This window comes from Condylura cristata, unplaced genomic scaffold (assembly GCF_000260355.1).
Source record: "Condylura cristata isolate star-nosed mole 26May11 unplaced genomic scaffold, ConCri1.0 scaffold00002, whole genome shotgun sequence".
Lineage (NCBI taxonomy): Eukaryota > Metazoa > Chordata > Mammalia > Eulipotyphla > Talpidae > Condylura > Condylura cristata.
This window is the reverse complement of record NW_004567103.1, coordinates 23,817,396-23,836,299: the sequence shown is the minus strand read 5'-3', so window position 1 is coordinate 23,836,299 and position 18,904 is coordinate 23,817,396. Positions and strand designations below refer to the sequence as shown.

The 18,904-nt window shown below is 40.8% G+C and overlaps 2 protein-coding genes across 11 annotated transcripts in view; one reads left to right on the top strand and one right to left on the bottom strand.

Moving 5' to 3' along the window:
* The window catches only part of ABI2 (abl-interactor 2), a 76,100-nt gene extending 61,960 nt beyond the window's left edge, over positions 1 to 14,140 (top strand). For all 10 annotated transcript variants that reach the window (XM_012726729.1, XM_004674371.2, XM_004674369.2 and 7 more), the window contains 2 exons: positions 2,570 to 2,743; positions 8,014 to 14,140. In XM_012726729.1, coding sequence (XP_012582183.1) covers positions 2,570 to 2,743; positions 8,014 to 8,189 — 350 coding nt within the window. In that variant the 3' untranslated portion in view covers positions 8,190 to 14,140. The remainder of the gene's footprint in view (positions 1 to 2,569; positions 2,744 to 8,013) is intronic.
* Positions 14,141 to 15,079: 939 nt separating this feature from the next.
* The window catches only part of RAPH1 (Ras association (RalGDS/AF-6) and pleckstrin homology domains 1), a 50,044-nt gene continuing 46,219 nt past the window's right edge, over positions 15,080 to 18,904 (bottom strand). Inside the window, exon 14 of the mRNA XM_012725298.1 lies at positions 15,080 to 18,882. Coding sequence (XP_012580752.1) covers positions 17,344 to 18,882 — 1,539 coding nt within the window. The 3' untranslated portion in view covers positions 15,080 to 17,343. The remainder of the gene's footprint in view (positions 18,883 to 18,904) is intronic.

Below are 18,904 nucleotides of genomic sequence, written 5' to 3'. Positions count from 1 at the left end.
TTACTTAGACTCTGACTTCTGTGGAAATAAGCACTGCCAATATTAGAATGTAAGCTCTGAGAGAGCAGGGATTGTTTGCCTGTTTTGTTCACTGTTTCTCTAACAGTAGAAAAGTGACACATTGCAAACACCCTCAGTCCTCTTTTGTACTTTCACAGCTGACTAAATGCCTCTTCTTGACACATTTCTTTCTTATAATTGGTTAAAATCCAGTCTTATTGGCCTGAGGGCAGAGTCTCTTTCAGGTACATTTGCATCTCTGCTAATTTCTGAAGATAATCTTTTTCTGTTTATTAGTTGATGCCCCATGAGCAGCTCCAGCTTTTACAAAACTTTGTGTTTGTCCTTTTGGGATAGTTTTTTCTCATTTCTTCCCGTAGACATGTATATTACTCAACTACCAAATGTATAAAAATGAGAAGTTGTATGAGGTATGCCATGTCTGATTTTACAGATCCTGTAACAGGACTTAACACATTCAAATGAATGTTGTCCTCTTCAGAACACTCACCTTGGAGAGATACGTACTTGTCTTTTAGGATTATTTTCGTAACTTTGAGTACATTATTTTGAAGATACTCTACTAGCAGATAGCTCTCTATAAACTTTGATGCCTGGAAGAAATCTGGAATTATTTGGAACCTGTTTTAAATAGTTAAGGAACAAATTGTACTGTTGTGATCCTTGATATATATTCTTAAAATCCAGTGCTCCTCAGATAGTTCATACTGTTTTAGAGCCCTTCCTGTCTAGTCTTTTTGGCTTCCTCAGGCATCTCTCTACTGAACTTCATAGTCAGTTCTTTAGGAGTTTCTGCCTTTTTTTTTTTTTTTTTTTTTTTTTTTGGTATTTATTTTACTCATCATTCAGGTTTCAGAAAATGTTTCCTGACCCACATGAGAGCTTTTGGTTTATTGCTGTGTTTCTTCCATAACAACTTAAGGCACTGCCCGTAATAATAAATGAAAGCTTGGTTTCATGACTTGGCCATCTCCTCTGTTCCTTCTGCCAAGCGTACAATACCTAGCCGTAGTTAAGTTTTCAGTTGTTACTTGTTGAATAAAAAAATAATAAAACTGGCTTTAATGTAATGGAATTTCTCAGGCCATAATAGTGTAGCTTTGAAGTTCAAATTCCTGGTCTTCCACTTACTATCAGACTACTAAATCTTGGAAAGTCAGTTTCCATATTCATAGTGAGGATTAAATCAATTCGTGAGATAAAAGGCTAAATAAAATGATGTGTTATAAAGTACTTGCTGATTAATTGGAAAACTTGAAGTAAAAATGGTAGCTTATGTTAATCTTACTAAATTGCTTGTGAGACAGTTAAAAGAAAAGGTAAAAATAGCAGCATCTTTGAGTAATATTGTAATATAATTTCTCAAGGTGATTGTTTTGAAAGACAGAGTTCTTTTGGATCTGTTTCTACACAGTTGTTTAAGGTCAATCTAACTTTATAAATGCAAATAGGACACATTCTTACCCCAACTGTGTTATTTATTATGTAAAGATTTGCTAAAGTCACATTATTAATATCTTCTATATAAGACCTAAAAGAACATTTGAATGAGCAAAGTTTTAGAAGTCATGAGTTGATAAGTACAGAGCATATAACAGATGGGAGGAATACTGGAATAGAACAAAGTATGATGTTGACAGGGGTAATTCTCACCAGCTATCAACAGTCTTCTAAACTCCACTTGATTCAGCTAGTAGGCTGTGAATTTCATGGAAATAGTATTGATGCCTTATAAATAAGAATTAGTGCTGTTTGTTAAAATTGGGCAACTGATAAAAAGTTTCATTTATTTCCATGACTTTGGTATGTTTATGTTGTTGAACTATGCTATGTGTGTACTAAACATTTTCAAAGCTTGAGTTCCCTAAAGTGGGATAATTTTTAGATATTACTATTTATTGATACTTGAGCTGTAAAAAGCAAATTTCTAGGTACATGTTTTAAGTACTTTTAATCGGGTTGGGTACTTAACTAGAAGAAAATTTGGATTATAATCTGTCTGAATCATGAAATTCTGTATATAACTCCCACCCTCAAATTATAATAAAACTGACTTCTCGTAGGTGAAGTTACCCAAATTTGTGGCATTTTCCTATTAATTTGGTAAAATGCTATTTTAAAAAAATTTGAGAGAAATGTAAATTATTACAATGTGACTTGTTTAATGGACTTGCTGTGTTTATAAATTAAATATAAATGTCAAGATTATTAATATTTCTGACAATCATTCCTGCTTGGATATACTGTATAGTGATCTGTATTGTATTGATCTTTCTAAAAGAGAGGATTGTGCATTAACCTAAATAGGTTCAATTAAAAATAATTTTTGCTGAACTATTCAACATTATGAAGATTAACCCAAGTGAAGGAGAAAGTCCTGTTTGGAGACTTGGGACATTATAGTTGGTAGGGAGGTTTCTCTTGCCCACTCAGTATTTGGAAGATTATTTTCAAGTCTGGGTTCATATTACATGAGTGTAGAAGCTTGAATAGGAAATACTGAACTTTGCATAATGTGAGTTTTGTTATCAGCTTGATATATTCTTAGTTTCAGATACACCACCTCCACCACCACCTGTGGAAGAACCAGTGTTTGATGAATCCCCTCCTCCACCACCTCCCCCCGAAGATTATGAAGAGGAGGAAGCTGCTGTGGTTGAGTATAGTGATCCTTATGCTGAAGAAGACCCACCATGGGCCCCAAGATCTTACTTGGAAAAGGGTAAGTTTCAGAGGGATTTTGGAGGATTGGGAAGAAACTGCTACATAGAAATGAAAATTTTTTTTTTAAGATGTATTTATTCTTACAGAACTGGGGTACAGGCTAGAGGTGTGGTGGATGAGAAGATTCACTCGAGACAGAGTGGGGAGCACAACAGGCAGATGTACTGAAATACATGCTGAGGGGAGCAGCGGGTGGGTCAGGAGAGGTCTGCCACTCCATGTGGATCAGTTTCCTGGCGGGGGATTGAACTTGTACTGCAGTGGCTTTGTTGAGTTTTATAATGCGGTGCTTTAACCCATTGTGCCACCAGGGAGAGCTAGAAATGAAATTTAGTGGTATTGAAGAGAATCTTGTTTTTCTACTGAGAAGCAAAGATTTGCGTATATACCTCTGTGTTCTTATTTAGTTTACAAGATTCCTTATTTTGCAAGTTACATGACTAAACTTTTTTTTTTTAAAGATTTTTATGCACACAAGAACTGTGATACAGACCAGAGGTGGGGGGAGCGGGTGAGAGGATTCACTGGAGACAGAGTGGGGGAAGAACAAGCAGATGTACTGAAATACATTGCTGAGGGGAGCGGGTGGGCCAGGAGAGGTGGGTGAGTCACACCATGTAGGTCACCCCCTTCACCAGGGATGGAACTCATGCTGCAGTGCTATAGATAGCTTCACAGTGCTGCTCTTTAACCTGTTGAGCCCAGGAGGGCCCATGACTAAATTTCTGTGACTGATTTTTTATTGATGGTTATGTATTATTCCTATTCAACTTTTTTTTTTTTTTTTAAATAAATGATTTCTGTAAGACAAAATTTAAAAAGAGATTTTTCCTGGAATGCCTCACGAAGAGAATTTTTCTAACGTATTAATTTTTCCTACCGCATGTTTCAAAGTATTCTTCCTTGGTATCTGAGTTATTTAATTGTCTCTGTATGAAACTTCCAAAGAATAATATTAGTTTCTTTATAAAGTAGTATTGGGCATTTCTTTTAATGAAAAATTTATCTTAATACATTGGCTAACCAATGACATGGCACTAATTAATCTTATTAATTAGCTCAGGAAAAAAGTGTTTGCTTTCTGGAAGGAAATTTTCGGTTTAGGAAATCAAAGGTATTAAGTTACTGGGTCTCAAAACTTACTATATTAGAATTACCTGCAGAACTTATATTAAAAAATTGTGGACTTTTACTTTTGTTCAAGATAGAGCAGTGGTAGTCTGATTTACCCTGCTTTGAGTTGTTGACCACTATTTAATGCCTATTATACAGTCAAGTAAAAAGAAGCTTAGGCAACCTGTCTATTCTGGAAACTTACAAATGGTAGAGGTGGGATTTGATTTAGATAGCTGTAACTCCAGAGCGCACATTCTTCTTCTTCTTCTTCTTTTTTTTTTTTTTTTTAAGATTTATTTATTTATGCTTACAGAACTGGGGTACAGGCTAGAGGTGTGGTGGGTGAGTGGATTCACCACAGACAGAGTGGGGAGCAGAACAGGCAGATTGACAAAGTACACTGCTGAGTGGAGCAGCGGGTGGGTCAGAGGAGGTCTGCCACGCCATGTGGGTCAGCTCCCTGGCTGGGGATCGAACTCATGCTGCAGTACTGTGCTTTGCAGAGCTTCAGCATGCAGTGCTTTAACCTGTTGGCCACCAGGGAGAGCCTAGAGCCCACAATCTTAATCATCATCTTTAGTTTGTGTTTTGGCTCACCTAGTATTGAATCTTTATTGCAGTTTTACTAGCATGAAATTTTTCCTAGAAAACTTGTATTTACTTGTCAGTACCTATTTTTTATCTTCTACCTTGTGTGGTTCAGTTCTATAGTCTGCTTTCAAGGGTTTGTTGTTATCTGACCCACAGTTTGGTTCAAGGGACCATCTGGCACTTCTCTTTCTCCTTCTGGCTTACTTCACATAACCCCTTCCCACTTCATCCCTGTTGCTGCAGATGGCAAGAGTATATGTTTTGATTGCTGAGTAATATTCCATAGTGTATATAAGCCAAGCCACCCTGATCTACTCCTCTGTTTTAGGGTACTTAGGTTGTTTTCCTAGTTTGGCTGTTGTAACTAGTGCTGCAGTAGACATGGGAGTGGATGTTCCTTTTTGGGTTAGTATTTAATTTTTCAGGTAGGTGCCTAGGGGTGGACTTAGTGGATTTTATGGCAGATCTTTTTAATCTTTTGAGATTATCTTCATCCTGCTTTCCATAAGGGCTGGACCAGTCTACATTACAACCAGCTGGGCAGGGGGCTTCCTTCACTCCACACCCTTGCCAGCTCTTAATGTTTCTGTAGGTCATTTTCACCAGGATGAGGTGATATCTCTTTGTGGTTTTGATTTATGCTTCCCCAGTAAGTGATGAAGCACATTTTTGTCATATGCCTGTTTGCTCGCTCTGAGTCTTTGGAGAAGTGTCTGTTTAGCTCTTTTGTCCTTTATTTTTTTAAAAAAATTAGTATTTATTCCAGGTTCAGGTAAAAACAATAATAATTTTTAGTATGTCATAGTATACAGTAAAATAGCACAATAATTCTGCCCATTTCTTATTGGGTTATTTTCTTTTTGTTGAGTTGTATGAGTTCTTTGTATATTTTTGATATCAGTCCACATTAGTAATTCATTAACTGTTCCTGGACTAAGACTATGATTGTCCTTCATGTTTTTTATCTTTGTATCTGTAAAAATCAGTGTGGATGCTCCAATAGTGTTGCTGATTCTATCTCTGGATTGCAAAAGCTTCTCAGAGGACATGGCATTTGTGGTGTATTTGAGTGATAAAAAGGAGTTTCTCAGGCAGGGAAGATTGATAGGAAGGGGCCATCCAAGCAGAGGGAATCCTCTGAGTAAACAAGCTTGACAATTTAGGGCATGGTGAATAATGTCCTTTGAGAAGATACAGGCGGGTTGTAGGGAGAGACTGAGCTGGCTAGGAATGCAGGGAGGGGAAGTCAGTTGTAAATAGTGGTAAGAGGCCTTGAATACCTTGAAGAAGCATTTGCAATGTTCTTTTTAAAAAATGTGATGTAGAAGGGAATGGTGATTTTTTTGAGCAACTTGTTAAATTTCCATATACTTGTACCTTAAATTTTTAAAATATACTCAATAATAGCATAGAGTGCATTTGAAAGGAAGAAAAATCGGTGTTGGGAAAATGAGGTTGGATACATTTCTGAGCAGTAGATGAAGGCGTCAGCTGAGGCAGTGGTTCTGGAAACCTTGTTCACATAAATAGATGGAAATGGCAGAGTTATAGAAAGTCAAGTAATGTTCTTAAAGGTCATGTTTTGTGATCGGCTATAACTACAACATAAAAGTCTTTATTAGATTTTTTTCAAATCAAGGTAGTGAGAATCACTTAACTTGCAAAACATTTAGGTTAGTGGACTCTTTCTTAATGCTCTTTGACACGCAGTGTTTTCTACTTTATGATAGTGCACCACTGTACTTTTTTAAACATTAGACAGGTCACAGGAAATAACATAACTAATGGCTGACTGAAATGGAGTTCATTGTATGAGACTGGGTATTACAAACTAACTTTCATTCTCTCAAGCAGCTCAGTTTTAGGTAGCACTATGTAAAAAAGTTGAGAATTAGGAAGGGTCTATAAAACCTGTCACTCGTATTGCTTAGCTCTTCAGATGCTTCTAGCATACAGGTGCACCAGTTCACACACGCTGCACGGGGGTGGGGCCCTGTCTGTAATGATGAAGCACTTAGACTAGCATCTTAGGTAAAGTTAACAGAACTTGAGGATAGTCTCTTCAGCATTAGGATATTCTCTTCAGCATTACTTTTGGTGGATTTGTTTGTATTTCTATAAGCATCAAGAATGTTATCTTCTTTAAAAAGCTAAAAATACAGTAGTTTGACTAGAAATGCTAAATGTATTTCTTGTATTCTCTTGCAGTTAAGTTTCTGTGTCATGTAATTATACTTAATTGTGTTTAAATGTTTAGTTATATTTTGAGAAATCCACATTAAACACTTCCTGAGCACCCTTAATGACATTATAGTGGTAAACACTTAAGAAAGCAGCCGGACAACACAAATGGGGCAAGTTGCACTGTATTTCACAAGCCCTATTGTGGTTTTTGTTTCTTACTTATATGAAGATTAAGGTTGTTGTAAGAAACAAAGAATGTTTTCCATCAAGTTGGAGATAGTTTCATGGAATTTTTGAGAGAAGTTCGGTGTATAAAAGAGAAGATCTTCCCATTTAAAAAAAAAAGGGGGGGGGGGCCCCCCCTGGTGGCGCAGTGAGTTAAAGCCCAGCACTAAGAAGCTAAAGCCACTGCAGCATGAGTTCGATTCCCACCTGCCCTGGAGGTGACCACATGGCGTGGCAGACCTGACCCGCCCGCTGCTCCCCTCAGCAGTGTACTTCATCAGTTGGCCTGTTTTGCTCCCCACTCTGTCTCTGGTGAATCCTCTCACAGTCCCCACTCCTTTGGCCTGTTCTCCAGTTCTGTATGCATAAACAAATAAATCTTAAAAAAATTTATTTTTCAGGTGGATTTGACTAAGTTATAGTGTCCCGGTCTAACTGAATTATTAAGGTAGATACATTTAGGACCATGGACTGTCTCTGACATTGTTGAAAGGTCCCAGCTACCAAGTTATTTAAGGAATGAAAGTCACAGGAGATAGGAACATTTATGTTGATTTTTCTTAACATTTTTGTTTTTGTTAGTGATTATGTTAATATGGTAGCATGATGCAGCATGTTTCTCCAGTCACACATAGAACTTGTGGGAATTCAAATACTATTCTCATCAATGAATAGGCACAAACTTCAAGGTGAAAGGAGGCAGCAGAACCTACTACTCCTTAACCTACTACTACATAAGCTACTAGTGTAGCTTATGTCCTCATTGGCCTCTCAGTGTATCCTGCTGTACAGTGTAATTCTGTTCAGATACATATTTTTTTTTACACAATATAGTCATGGTGCTTCAAAGATAATTTTTCTCTAAAAAAGTTATGTTATGGAAATCTCTGTCTTCAATGAGGCATTTCCTCATGGACTGTGTAAGGGTAAGTTTGACTAAATGTGATTTCTTGTCATTTAGAGATTTTTGAACCTAACCTCTCAAGATAGGGTCCATTACTTAGGGGCTGAGTATTAGAAAAAAGAATTTATGTGGGGGTCTCTTGTGTTTCAGAGTACTGCAAGAAATAGGGAAGAAATACTATTTACCTCATTGATTCTTTCTAGGAATGTTATTCTTTTTCACATCCTTTTTCCCCCCCCTTTCTCTAGTTGTGGCAATTTATGATTATACAAAAGACAAGGAAGATGAGCTGTCCTTTCAGGAAGGAGCCATTATTTATGTCATCAAGAAGAATGACGATGGTTGGTATGAGGGCGTTATGAATGGAGTGACTGGGCTCTTTCCTGGGAATTACGTTGAGTCTATCATGCATTATTCTGAGTAATACTCAGCAGGGCTCTATTTCCCTCCCAGAATAGTCAGGTCTTCCCAGATTATGAAAAGGCCCTGGGGATTCCCCCTCCAATGAAATGAATGAAGGATACAAATGATAAAAACTACTTAAGTTTTTGGTTTATCCCCCAGTATTAAACAAAAAGCAAGCCGAGGCTGGATAAATGGAACTTGCTGCCTTCACTTGTACTACGCTGAGCTGTCTGGATTGAAATAAAGTGAGCATTTTTGAATGTCAGAGCATACCTATGTGAAACGAATCAGGTTAATACTGATTCAGAAAAGCATCTGGGATCTTTCTCAGGAATACTGTACACTCTTGGGATTTCTCCTCCTGCAGAACCTGTGGCATTGGATGTTTTCAGTGCCTGTGCGAAGGGGTTAGCCTCTCGGTCAAGTGTGTACCCCAGCTCCACTTTCTTCCAGTTGTGTGAGGAGGGGACTGATATTTAAAAATCATACTTAACCCTTTTTATAACTGTTTCGGATGGCATATTTCTTCTTTAATGCTGTAAATTCTGCATTTTCTCAGCACTAAAGTGCACCAGAAGAGTTAATGCTGAACTGACTTGCATCCCTTCATGTTTCTCAGTTTGCGGATTATGAGGCTGATGAAATGTGAGTCTCAAACATTCTGAGGGTGTTTTAACAGTTGCCAGTTTGATTTTAACGTGCTGCTGCTGCATGAGTCTGCATTGCCATAGTGGCCAGTGTATCCAGGTGTGTGAGTGTGGTAGGCTGGTTACATGTTCAAGGAGCCACACAAAGCTAGACACGAAGATTCCTAAGGTTTTGAAGATACTGACCTTTAGAAATGTCCTGCTCAGACAGGCATCCTAAATCCTTGCCATAGATGCTGTTTTGAGGAGTAGGATCTTGGAGGTCAGACCAACTGTTTCTTCATTTCACTGTTTAGAAAATCTTCATTTCACTATTTAGGAAAATAGTGTTTTTTTTTTAATAGTTAATTTCATGTCTCTTGATGGTCTCTGGGAATGAAAGGGTTGCTACTGTACTTCCTGAATGTTATTAATGGCCACATGGTTAGCTGTTTAATCACTTAATTCTATAAAAAGTAATGTTCTCCTGATTTTGTGTAACTGCCCTATGGAGTAGCTACTCCTGGTGAAAATTTGAAACCTGTATCACAGACTAAGTATAGTAGAATAAGGCCAACTACTAACCCATCCTTATAAACATTTGTTTTAGTTTGAAAATTTTTTTTTTTAATCTGTACACTTAACAGTTTCAGATCCAGTGGCGTCTGTTAGGAGGATGACTTTAATCATTTCTATATTTGATAGAAGGAATATTAAAATCCAGGGGTTCTTGATACTCAGCAGGTCAACACTGTGAGGAGCATTCAGCTCAAGGTCAGGCCCCAAACTGTCCTGAGTTTTTCCTGCTTTCCAGTGAGTTGGCCAGAAGAGAGCTTTGCCAGGTAACTTCCTGAGCAGGGGTAAAGGGGACAGAAAAATGCATGTATTCCAATGGTGGGCCTCGGGCATGATGGTGCAGATAGGGGAACAAGATGGAAAGATGAACAGGTATAGCAGTGTATGAGGGAAGTTGATGTAGGCAGAATATTCCCTTTGTGAATCTGAAAGCTGAGAGTTAGTATCATCAACAGAGATATGTACAGTCTTACCTTATGAGGTCCTTGTCTTGTTTCCAACTCCCTCCCCTGCCATTGTAAGTTAGCAGTTTGCTTTGGTTTCTCCAACACATTAGCTTTCATTAACTTGCCTCCAGGTGACGTTCGACTTTACACTTTTGTTAGGTCATTGGTTACCTTTTATTCCTGTTTCCTTCAAAGTAGTAGCTGTCAGTGCTCAGTGAGCCTTCATATGAACCAACACAGAACACACTTAGGTAGTTTCCACCTAGTTAGTGTATGGCTTGGTAGAGTTGTAAAACAGGTGACCCAATTATTTAAGTAACTTTTTACTAAGAAAGTTTAGTGGATTAATAAGGTAGTTTATTTTGAGATCTCACAAATAGTCCCCACAGCTAACAGCTACAGGAGACAATTGTAAAACTTTGGTGTCAGTGAGCTGGCCCCCTGGGCTTGCTGAATCCAGGAATGTGAAGAAGACACCTGGGAAGGTCTTTGTACTTAACAGTCCCCAGCAGGGGCCTGTGGGTCAGCTGTTTTCTTCCCATATTATTTAGTGTAATGTGGGTATAATTTTTGTTTTTAAAGATACCTGTTTGATTTTCTGAATACTTTAAAATTCTGAATTGTGTATGTTGTCTTGGAGGGGATATATGTAATGATGGGCCAGGCCTACACTAACTAGAGACTTAATATATGTAATATTTCATAGATTGCATGCAATTAATAGTCTGTGAGGATACTATTTTTTTTGTTTGTGAATTCCCCCCCTTTTTTTTTATAAATTACAAGATGTTAGTAGAAGTTCCAAGTAAACACAGAAATCTATGTGCTATATAAAAGGCAGCAAAGATGATCCAGTCTAAAACCTGCTGACCAGCAAGCAGCCATTTTATTTCAATACAGGAAACCTTGAGGGGATCTTTTCCACCCTCTAAGTAATTATTTTTGACTTATGTCCATCCCTTTCCCTTATTTGGAAGAGATATTTGAATGTCTTTCTCAGTATTTTCCATCTTTCTGCTAGCCCTCCCCATCCTAGGTTTAGCAAGCACCTGTTTTTACTGTTCCCAAATCAGTAGATGGGGTGAGACATTTTTATCCCATGTTTCCCCCTCCTGCTGCTATTTTCCACCCAGCTAGAATGTTTTCATGCATTTTTAGTAGTTATCTGTAATGTATCTGTGCTCATTAGCAGTCTTATGTTGATTAAAGATTTTTCTGCTTGAGTTGTATCAAAATGATGGTCGTTTGCTTTTATCTTTTGTGTTTATTTTCTTTTTAGCAGGTGATCTTTCTGCAGTAAGAACTGTTTTGTTTTTAATTAACTTTCTCCTTGGTGGAGAATGTAAGCCATGTCCTGAAGGCCACCTTTCCCCTTGAAAAGGGTTTGCATGGAGGAATGGGCAGGTTACTGTCAAATCTTTGAAAATAATGGGGATCTGAATTACTTTCCACCAGTTCACTTTTGACCATCTTTGGCCAAGAACTCCTGGTTTGTGTTAAGGTGATGATTAACTTTACATGAAATTACAGAATTTTAGAGCTAGATGATTTTTGAAATTCTTTTCATTTTATTGATGAAGATAGGTATTTCATTTCAGATTAACAGCTAGTGGAGTCCCTGGTGCAACGCAGGCCGGTCTTCTTTCTGCAGTTGTGTTAATTGAATGTGCTTTGTCTTTTAAGAGTTCTACTTGATTGATGTCTTCAGGACGATACTTGAAAAGCTGTGCCATGTTACAGTAAACACCTTAAAAGTATTCAGACTTCTTAAAGGAGCATAGTAAGTGTAATTTTAGTGAAAAATATTTTAACTTCTGAAACCACTTAAGTACAAATGGTCTTTTCAATACAGTGCATGTAGCATAAACATTCAGCAACTGGTAGGAGCACAGCAACAAGCCCAAGCCCTTATAAAACAGCTCAAAGGCATTATGCTCATCTTAAGTTTCTTATTGTGAATCTCAAAATTGAATCATGAAATGACAGGGCCTAGCTGTGTATAAATGATCCTTGCTAAAATATCTTTAAGGTTTTTGTAAAAAGCAAAACTTATTTTCACATTAAAACAGATGTTTTTTGCAACCTCACAATTCTATGGAAAAGCAGTTTTTATCATATTGTGTCCATACATCTTTTAACAATTTCTGACCTGGCCAGTTGTACTTTAAGCCCCCAACGGGAGGTGTGGTATTATGAGTTGAGTGCAGGGAAACTTGAGGGAGCAGTTTGTTGCCAGTGATGTTTTTGTGTGCCACCTCCAGATGAGTGGGGGGGAACGTTTTTTAATTTTGGAATTGTATTTGGCATTGTTGAATTGTTGCAGTGTACTACGAACTTGACCTAAATAAAATCCCACAAAGTATATTAAAGTGTCTTGTGAATAATGTGTTTATGTACTCTATATACTATATATATAGTTTTGTGATAAAGGAAATCTGAGGAATACTCCACTAACATTTTTAAGTATTTCCAAGAGAAGGGGCTGTGTAGTTTGATTAAGAAATGCAAGCCCTGATAAACGTAGTCTCAAAGTTTAGTATCCAACTTGTCGCTATTCTGGAGTGATACAGCTGGTTGCAATGCTCTGTGGTTCTGTTGTCTTCACAGCCTGCTTTTACTGTACACTTCTTCCTCTGCAGCCAAACAGAGGCAGATATGACAGACGGTGAGTGAAGGAGCGCTTCTTTTACTGTAGTTTGATGAATACATGTTCTGATATTAAAGCCTTGAAACAAAAAAACTTAAGTGTTTAGATACTGCCAACAAACAGCAAAATTAGGTAGGTTCTTAGCTGTCGTGCTCCAAGTAAAGTCCCCACGTTTAAATGAAATTCTACTTTTTTATTAAGGATTGTGTGAGGTGACATAAAAATGTAACTGAAAAATTCACACTGACTGCTGTGCTAATACAATAGTTTACTGACAAGAATGACTTGGAATATAACTTAATCCAGCAGTAGAACAAAAACATCAGTAGTATGGAATATATCTCTCTCATATATCTATATATAGCTATATATATATATTTATATCTATATATAGGTTTGCACAATCGGGGAGCAAGGCACATATGAAATGAGCAAACATTTGAACAGGAACGAAAAAAACAGCAAAAGGAAAGAAGTAACTTCATTTTTACCAAACTCTTCATAATCATTTGAATGTCCTCTACTGAGTAATTTATAATGCAGTTATTTTGCCTTTTCATGCTTTTAAAAAAGTATATTACTACATTGTATCTTTATTGATGACAAAGTTCCCACAGCCTAAGAGTCAATGTCAGATTTTTTTACAGAAATGGGAAGACTGAATCCCAATTAAATATATGTGCAATTTTTCTACACAGTAAGTGTTTTTACAACAGTTAGCACAATAATGTATTTTAATGTACATTTCTATAAAAGGAATTCACTAGTGGCTAATAAAAGTAAGCAAAATCATCAGAAACATTCCAGTTAGGATTATTTACAAGTTAGTGAAGAGGTGGGATCATGAAAAAAAAATGGCAGTTTTTGGTATTAGGTTACAATCTAACAATGGACAATTCCCAAAATGAAAAGATTTTTTTCAAGTGGCACAAAAGCATGTTCTGCCTAAGAAGAGGTTGAGGTTTCAGCAATCATGAGCTTGGTTAATATATCCACGATCAACACACTCATGTCTACACCCAGCCACCTTTGCACACACAGAAGTCACCTCCACCCTGACTGGACTCACTTTTCTAAATGTCTTTGGTAGAAAGTAGCCAGACTCCAGGTAGGTAGATGAAGCCATTTCCTTCCTGTAAGCCAGTCACCGTTTCTGCCCTAATGAGAGACATTTCCTTCTCTCCTTAGCACCTCAAAAGTTTGTGTGTTTTTAATGCTATTCCTCCAAGCGTTCAAGGCACTGGGGATTAGAGCAGATACTGTTTTGTCTTTTAAATGGTTGATTACTTCAACAAAGCAAAGAGCAAAGCAACTGGAGATTCCCCCCCACCCCCATCACATGTTTATGTTTTGCTTAAGTCTACAGCTATGTTTCAGATTTCTGTTACCCTTAGACCCTCCTACGGGCACAAATACGAACCAAGCACTGTTTGGTTTGCAGACTGGTAAGGTGTGGAATATTTAGTTTTCTTGCATCTCTGCGGATTGAGTCTCAGCTTTGTGAGGAGTCACATTCCTACAGGCTAAGGGGTAACCCATCTCTTACCAGTGACATAAAGTGTACAAACACAAAACTCAGTGCCAGAAGGCATTTGCAATCTATAGTGGTAATTTAGAAAATAGATACTGTCTCATTAAGTGCATAAATCCAAGTTATCTTACAAGGAAAAATTTTGTAATAGTAAAAAGATTACTGAAAATCACCTGTTTGTAACAAACTAGCTTTTAAGGGTTCTTCTGTTGTTTCCAGACCATTTATAACCTGTCCTCAGCACAAGCTCATGGCAGTTGTACTCCCACTAACCTTTACTTCAGAGCTGTCCTTCTGACGGGATGGTTATCCACGATCCCCCAATTTTGTCTTTCTTGATAAACTTGGTATTGCTTTCAGTGGCACGTAACCTTGTATCACAGGGAGACTGAATCCACCATCAGTAGGCAAGAGCTCCTTAGAGGACTGTAAAACACCGTTGTATCTGTTACTTTGAGACTGAACTTCCAAATTTTCTGATGAAAATTATTTCCCATTTTAAAAAGTCAGTTCTCAGGAATTGAAAAAGTCCAGCTTAAAGCTAAGAGGGTAGGTGTAAAAACCTGAAGAGTTACTTTTCCCAAGTGAGAGTTTTAGCAGCTAAGAAAAAACCGTCTAAGTAGTAAAAGCCAAGCTGACAACATTTCAGTATAGACTGGTCTAACATTACTACCAATGAGCCTAGTATCAGTTATTTTACTGAGCATAAACCTGCTGCCTTTCAGAGTTGGTGCCAAGACTTAAGTACAGTAGGGTGATCAAATTTGGAAATGATGGGAAAAGTGAAGGGTGTCACTAGCTCCCTTAGGCACCTGTTTGCACTGCCTCCATCCATAGCAGGATGATTTCATCTATGCTGTTCATCTTTCAGTACAGAGACACTGTCCACATATTCTTCTTTGACTTGAAGAAGCCATGCCGGGGTTAGAGCTGCTGAGCAGCAGGCAGTGAAGGAAGGCACAGTACTAGTGTCGTCTGGCAGGTAGGTATTTTCCATGAACATACCAGAGAAAAAGAACAGTTATAAAAATAAGTCTTGTCCCACCCCATCCCCCAAACTACATGCCTAATAAAAATCCAAATTAAAAAAAAAATCCACTTAGAGAATCTATCATTTTGGTTTTTTGATTTTTATACATTAAAAAAAAGTCAATTAAGTTAAAAAGACAGTCTGTCATTAGGTCAAGAGTGGCTCTGGCCCTACTCTCTTGATGTTCCTGGTTTTAAATAGGTCTGGTCTTTCAGGAAAATGACTCATTAGAAACATCAGTACAGGATGGCCATTATCAGGACTGACAAGCAAGAATTTCCAGGAAACCCCATGCTGAAAAAACCAAAGTCTGTATCTTAGGGTTCTAATCATGGGTGACGGAAGATTGAGGGTACACTGTCATAGTTTCCCTTTCACTAAAAAAAAGACCTCTGCAAGCACAAGCTCCAGTGAGGATTATGAATCACTGAGTTCATTCTTAACAACCGCAATATAAAGCTGCAGGGAGAGACTATGAGACGTAACTTCACTCATGAATTACAGTGGAGTTTGGCAATCTGTACTCAAATGTTACCCAGGCGGTACATGCTTAAATGGACAATGCAGATGCATTAAGCGTCACTTCAGAAGCTTATTGAAAACGGACATTTGTGAACGAATGAAAAATATTTTGAAGAAGGGCTTTAAAAATGCACAATGGTATATATATTTACTTATTGCTCTATAGCCAAATGACTCCACTCCCGTCAAGGAGAGGGGGCCAGTTCCTTTCTCTGTGCTGCAACACTGCCTTGCAGCTTACTTTGCCTTGTGTACACAATACAACTTTTGCTTATCCTTGAATTACTCTCTGCCCCACTGTACCGGCAGTCCCCTGTGGGACGCCGCCAGAGCTCTCTGCAGTTTGCTGTGGTAGTCCGTCCAACAGGCACAGGCTTTCATGAAGATGTGCTCACTTATTGCTGGGATGACTGGTTTTGATTCCCTTGTTTAAGAGCAGTGTCTGACATGGTGTTTTTTCTTGATGGTCAATCTACCATCATAAACTGATGAGGCTACACTTCCTCTTACACACCAAGGGAAAATTACACGGGGAAAAAGCATATAGTGTTGTGAAACATAGAAATAGTTGTCATTAGAGCAGTGATTTCATGTGACATGGCACAGATAATGTCACTTACGGTATTTAGACTACATCACTCTTATTAGAACACCCAGCAATAAGGCTAATAAGCCAGGATCCTGTAGTCTGTCATGATGGTGGAAATTCAAAACTTCCCTCTGTAGAGTCAGTCCCATACGTCAAAATAAGTCCTTTTGATTGCACAGTGGCCAACTTTTCCAGTCACTCATCCTTCAAGAGCAATACACACACAAAGATGCTTTTCTTTGAAGGTGATTTTTTCTTCATACTGATGGCACCATACTGGGCACAGGATGTATATATTGATAACAGCAATTGTCTACAGGTATCTATTATCAACATCTACCTAAAGCACACACTAAGTTACTGGTGACCCAAGACATGTGGGGCAGAGCATTCCAGGGGTAATGTGTCAGATTTTTTTTTTACAACAAAGCAAAGATCACGAAGCCAAGCTTGAAGTTTTCACAAAGCTGATGAAAAGGATTCTGACAGTGCAGAAGAGCTATCCAGGCTTGTAGCCAAGTTATCCCGGTTGGCAGGCACAGAGCCTACCTGTGACGGGACGCGGCCTGGGTCGGGTGGGATCACTGCAGCAGCACCGCACCGCACCTGGGTGGCTTCGAGGCGCCACGGGTTTACCCTCCACACACAACTACGTACAGTGTCTGAGAAGTCCCGACGGCACCAGTTACCTTTTATGAAGCCGAGATGGACTCCAAGTGCCCCCTTAGGTGTAGCAATGAAGTGTGGGTCAAGCAGTTCTAGCTCAGCCAACGGGAAAAGACGAAACACAAAAGCCCCATCAATGCACCAAGTACTCCGGTTGTCATCTCAAACTGAGAAACAGCACATTATACACCTAGTCCTTAATATATAATATAAAACATGCACAGAGAGGCCGCACATGGACAGACTTAAAAATACCGCTCCAACCCACATGATAAGTGAGACCGCATACATGCCGCTTCCACCCCAAATACACAGAGCTCATCTTCAGGTTAGGAGAGGAAAGGAATAAATAGGCTCATTCTCAGCTATATATATACATATACACACGTATGTATACATATATATAGACATCCACACACACAGCCGGACACTACCTGAATTACAACATACCAGGAGGCTCTGAACACCTGGACTCGAGCGACCAGGCGAGCTGATTGTAGAACTGATTACAGATCCCATGAAAATAAAGTCCTATGGTGGCTACCAGTCCCTGGAGAGCTTGGTGTTCTGGTCTCTCTTGGGGGGCGCGGGAGGGGGTCCTCTCCGCAGCGTCGCATAGCCCGATATGTGGCTGCCTCCGAAGCCGGCTTTCTGCTGCTCAGAAAGCAGCTCGGGGGGCGGCGGCGGCAGAGCCATATCATCCATGGTGGCCGTGGGCTCTGCTCTGGACATGCGGGAGGAGGAGAGCGAGCCGTGCCGGGTGATGGACTTCCGCTGCAGTGTCCGGTTGAGGTCGGCCAGGAACCCGGGCTGGACACTAAGGCTGGATTTGGGAGAGGTGGGCACTTGCGGCGCGGCGGGGGCCGGGGCCGGCGGCTCGGCGAGCTCCGCCTGGGTGAGGCGCGTGCTGTCGTTGCGCTTGGGCCGCGTGGGCGGAGGGGCCTTCCTCACCGACGCCTTGGACCACGGCTGTGGCTGAGGATTGACAACTGCCACCTTGGGAGAGGTGTTTCCCGAGAACACGGGCGGAATCTCCACGGGGGGCAGAGGAAGCTCCGTTTCAGGCGGAGGGGGTGGGAAGTCAGAATCGGAGGGAGGAGAAGGGAACTCTGCCCGCGAGTCCTTGCCGCGTCCGCTCAAAGCAGACACCTTTGCTGACACACCCCCTTGCTGGAGGACGCCGGGGAGGCTGACGCCGGAGAGGTTCAGCTTTCCAGGTTTCGGGGGTGCCGTAGGAGGCGGTGGGGTCTCCTTGCTGGGGGACCCTGAGGGTTCCGCGGGGGATGCAAACTTGCTGACCAGGCTGTCTACCGAGGGCCGCTTAGGCTCAGGGTGCTCTGCACAGCTGCTGGACTTGATGCTGGAGTTTCGCTGGGGGGTGGGGGGCGGTTTCTTTGCCCCAGGGCTAGAAGTCTTACTGGTCTTTTTGCACGGAGATCCACTTCTGTCAGCAGCGGGAGAGGCTTTGGGCGTGGCAGGTGGTGGCGGCGGAGGTGGCGGAGGGGCTGGGGCTGGGGCAGGTGGTGACGGTGGTGGGGGAGGAGGAGGGGGAGGAAATACCAGGCTGCTCTCAGGAGGAGGAGGAGGGAAATCTGGGGAAGGGGCGGGGACAGAGCTGGGCTGCCACTTGGGCTTGGCCTTCACAGCAGGAGGGGACTGTGGGGCCAAGTTGGCTGGGAGGGGCTTCAAGGGCTGCGACTCCAGGGGAGGGGGCGTTGGAGGGGGGGGGAACTGACTGGCCATCTGCTTCACCACCGAGGGCACGGGGGACAGGGGAGAGGGCGGAGGCTTCGCACAGAAGCTCTGCTGCTTGGGCAAGGTGGGTGGGGGGACTGGGCCAGGAGGAGCAGGGGGAGAGGGGGGAATGTGAGCAATGGGGAAAACTGGCTGCTTCTTCGCAGGGGGGACTGGAGGAGTAGGAGTAGGTGGTGCAGCTGGTGTCGCTACAGGGGGCACAGCCTTGGTGCTGGCTGGGGCGGGGATGGTCACTAGAGGCTTGGGGGGAGCCTGGGGAGGGAGGGGTACGGGGCCAGGAGGCGGGGGCGGGGGTGTTGGAGGTGCCACCTGACTCACGTGAGCCTTCATTGGGGGAGGTGGGGGG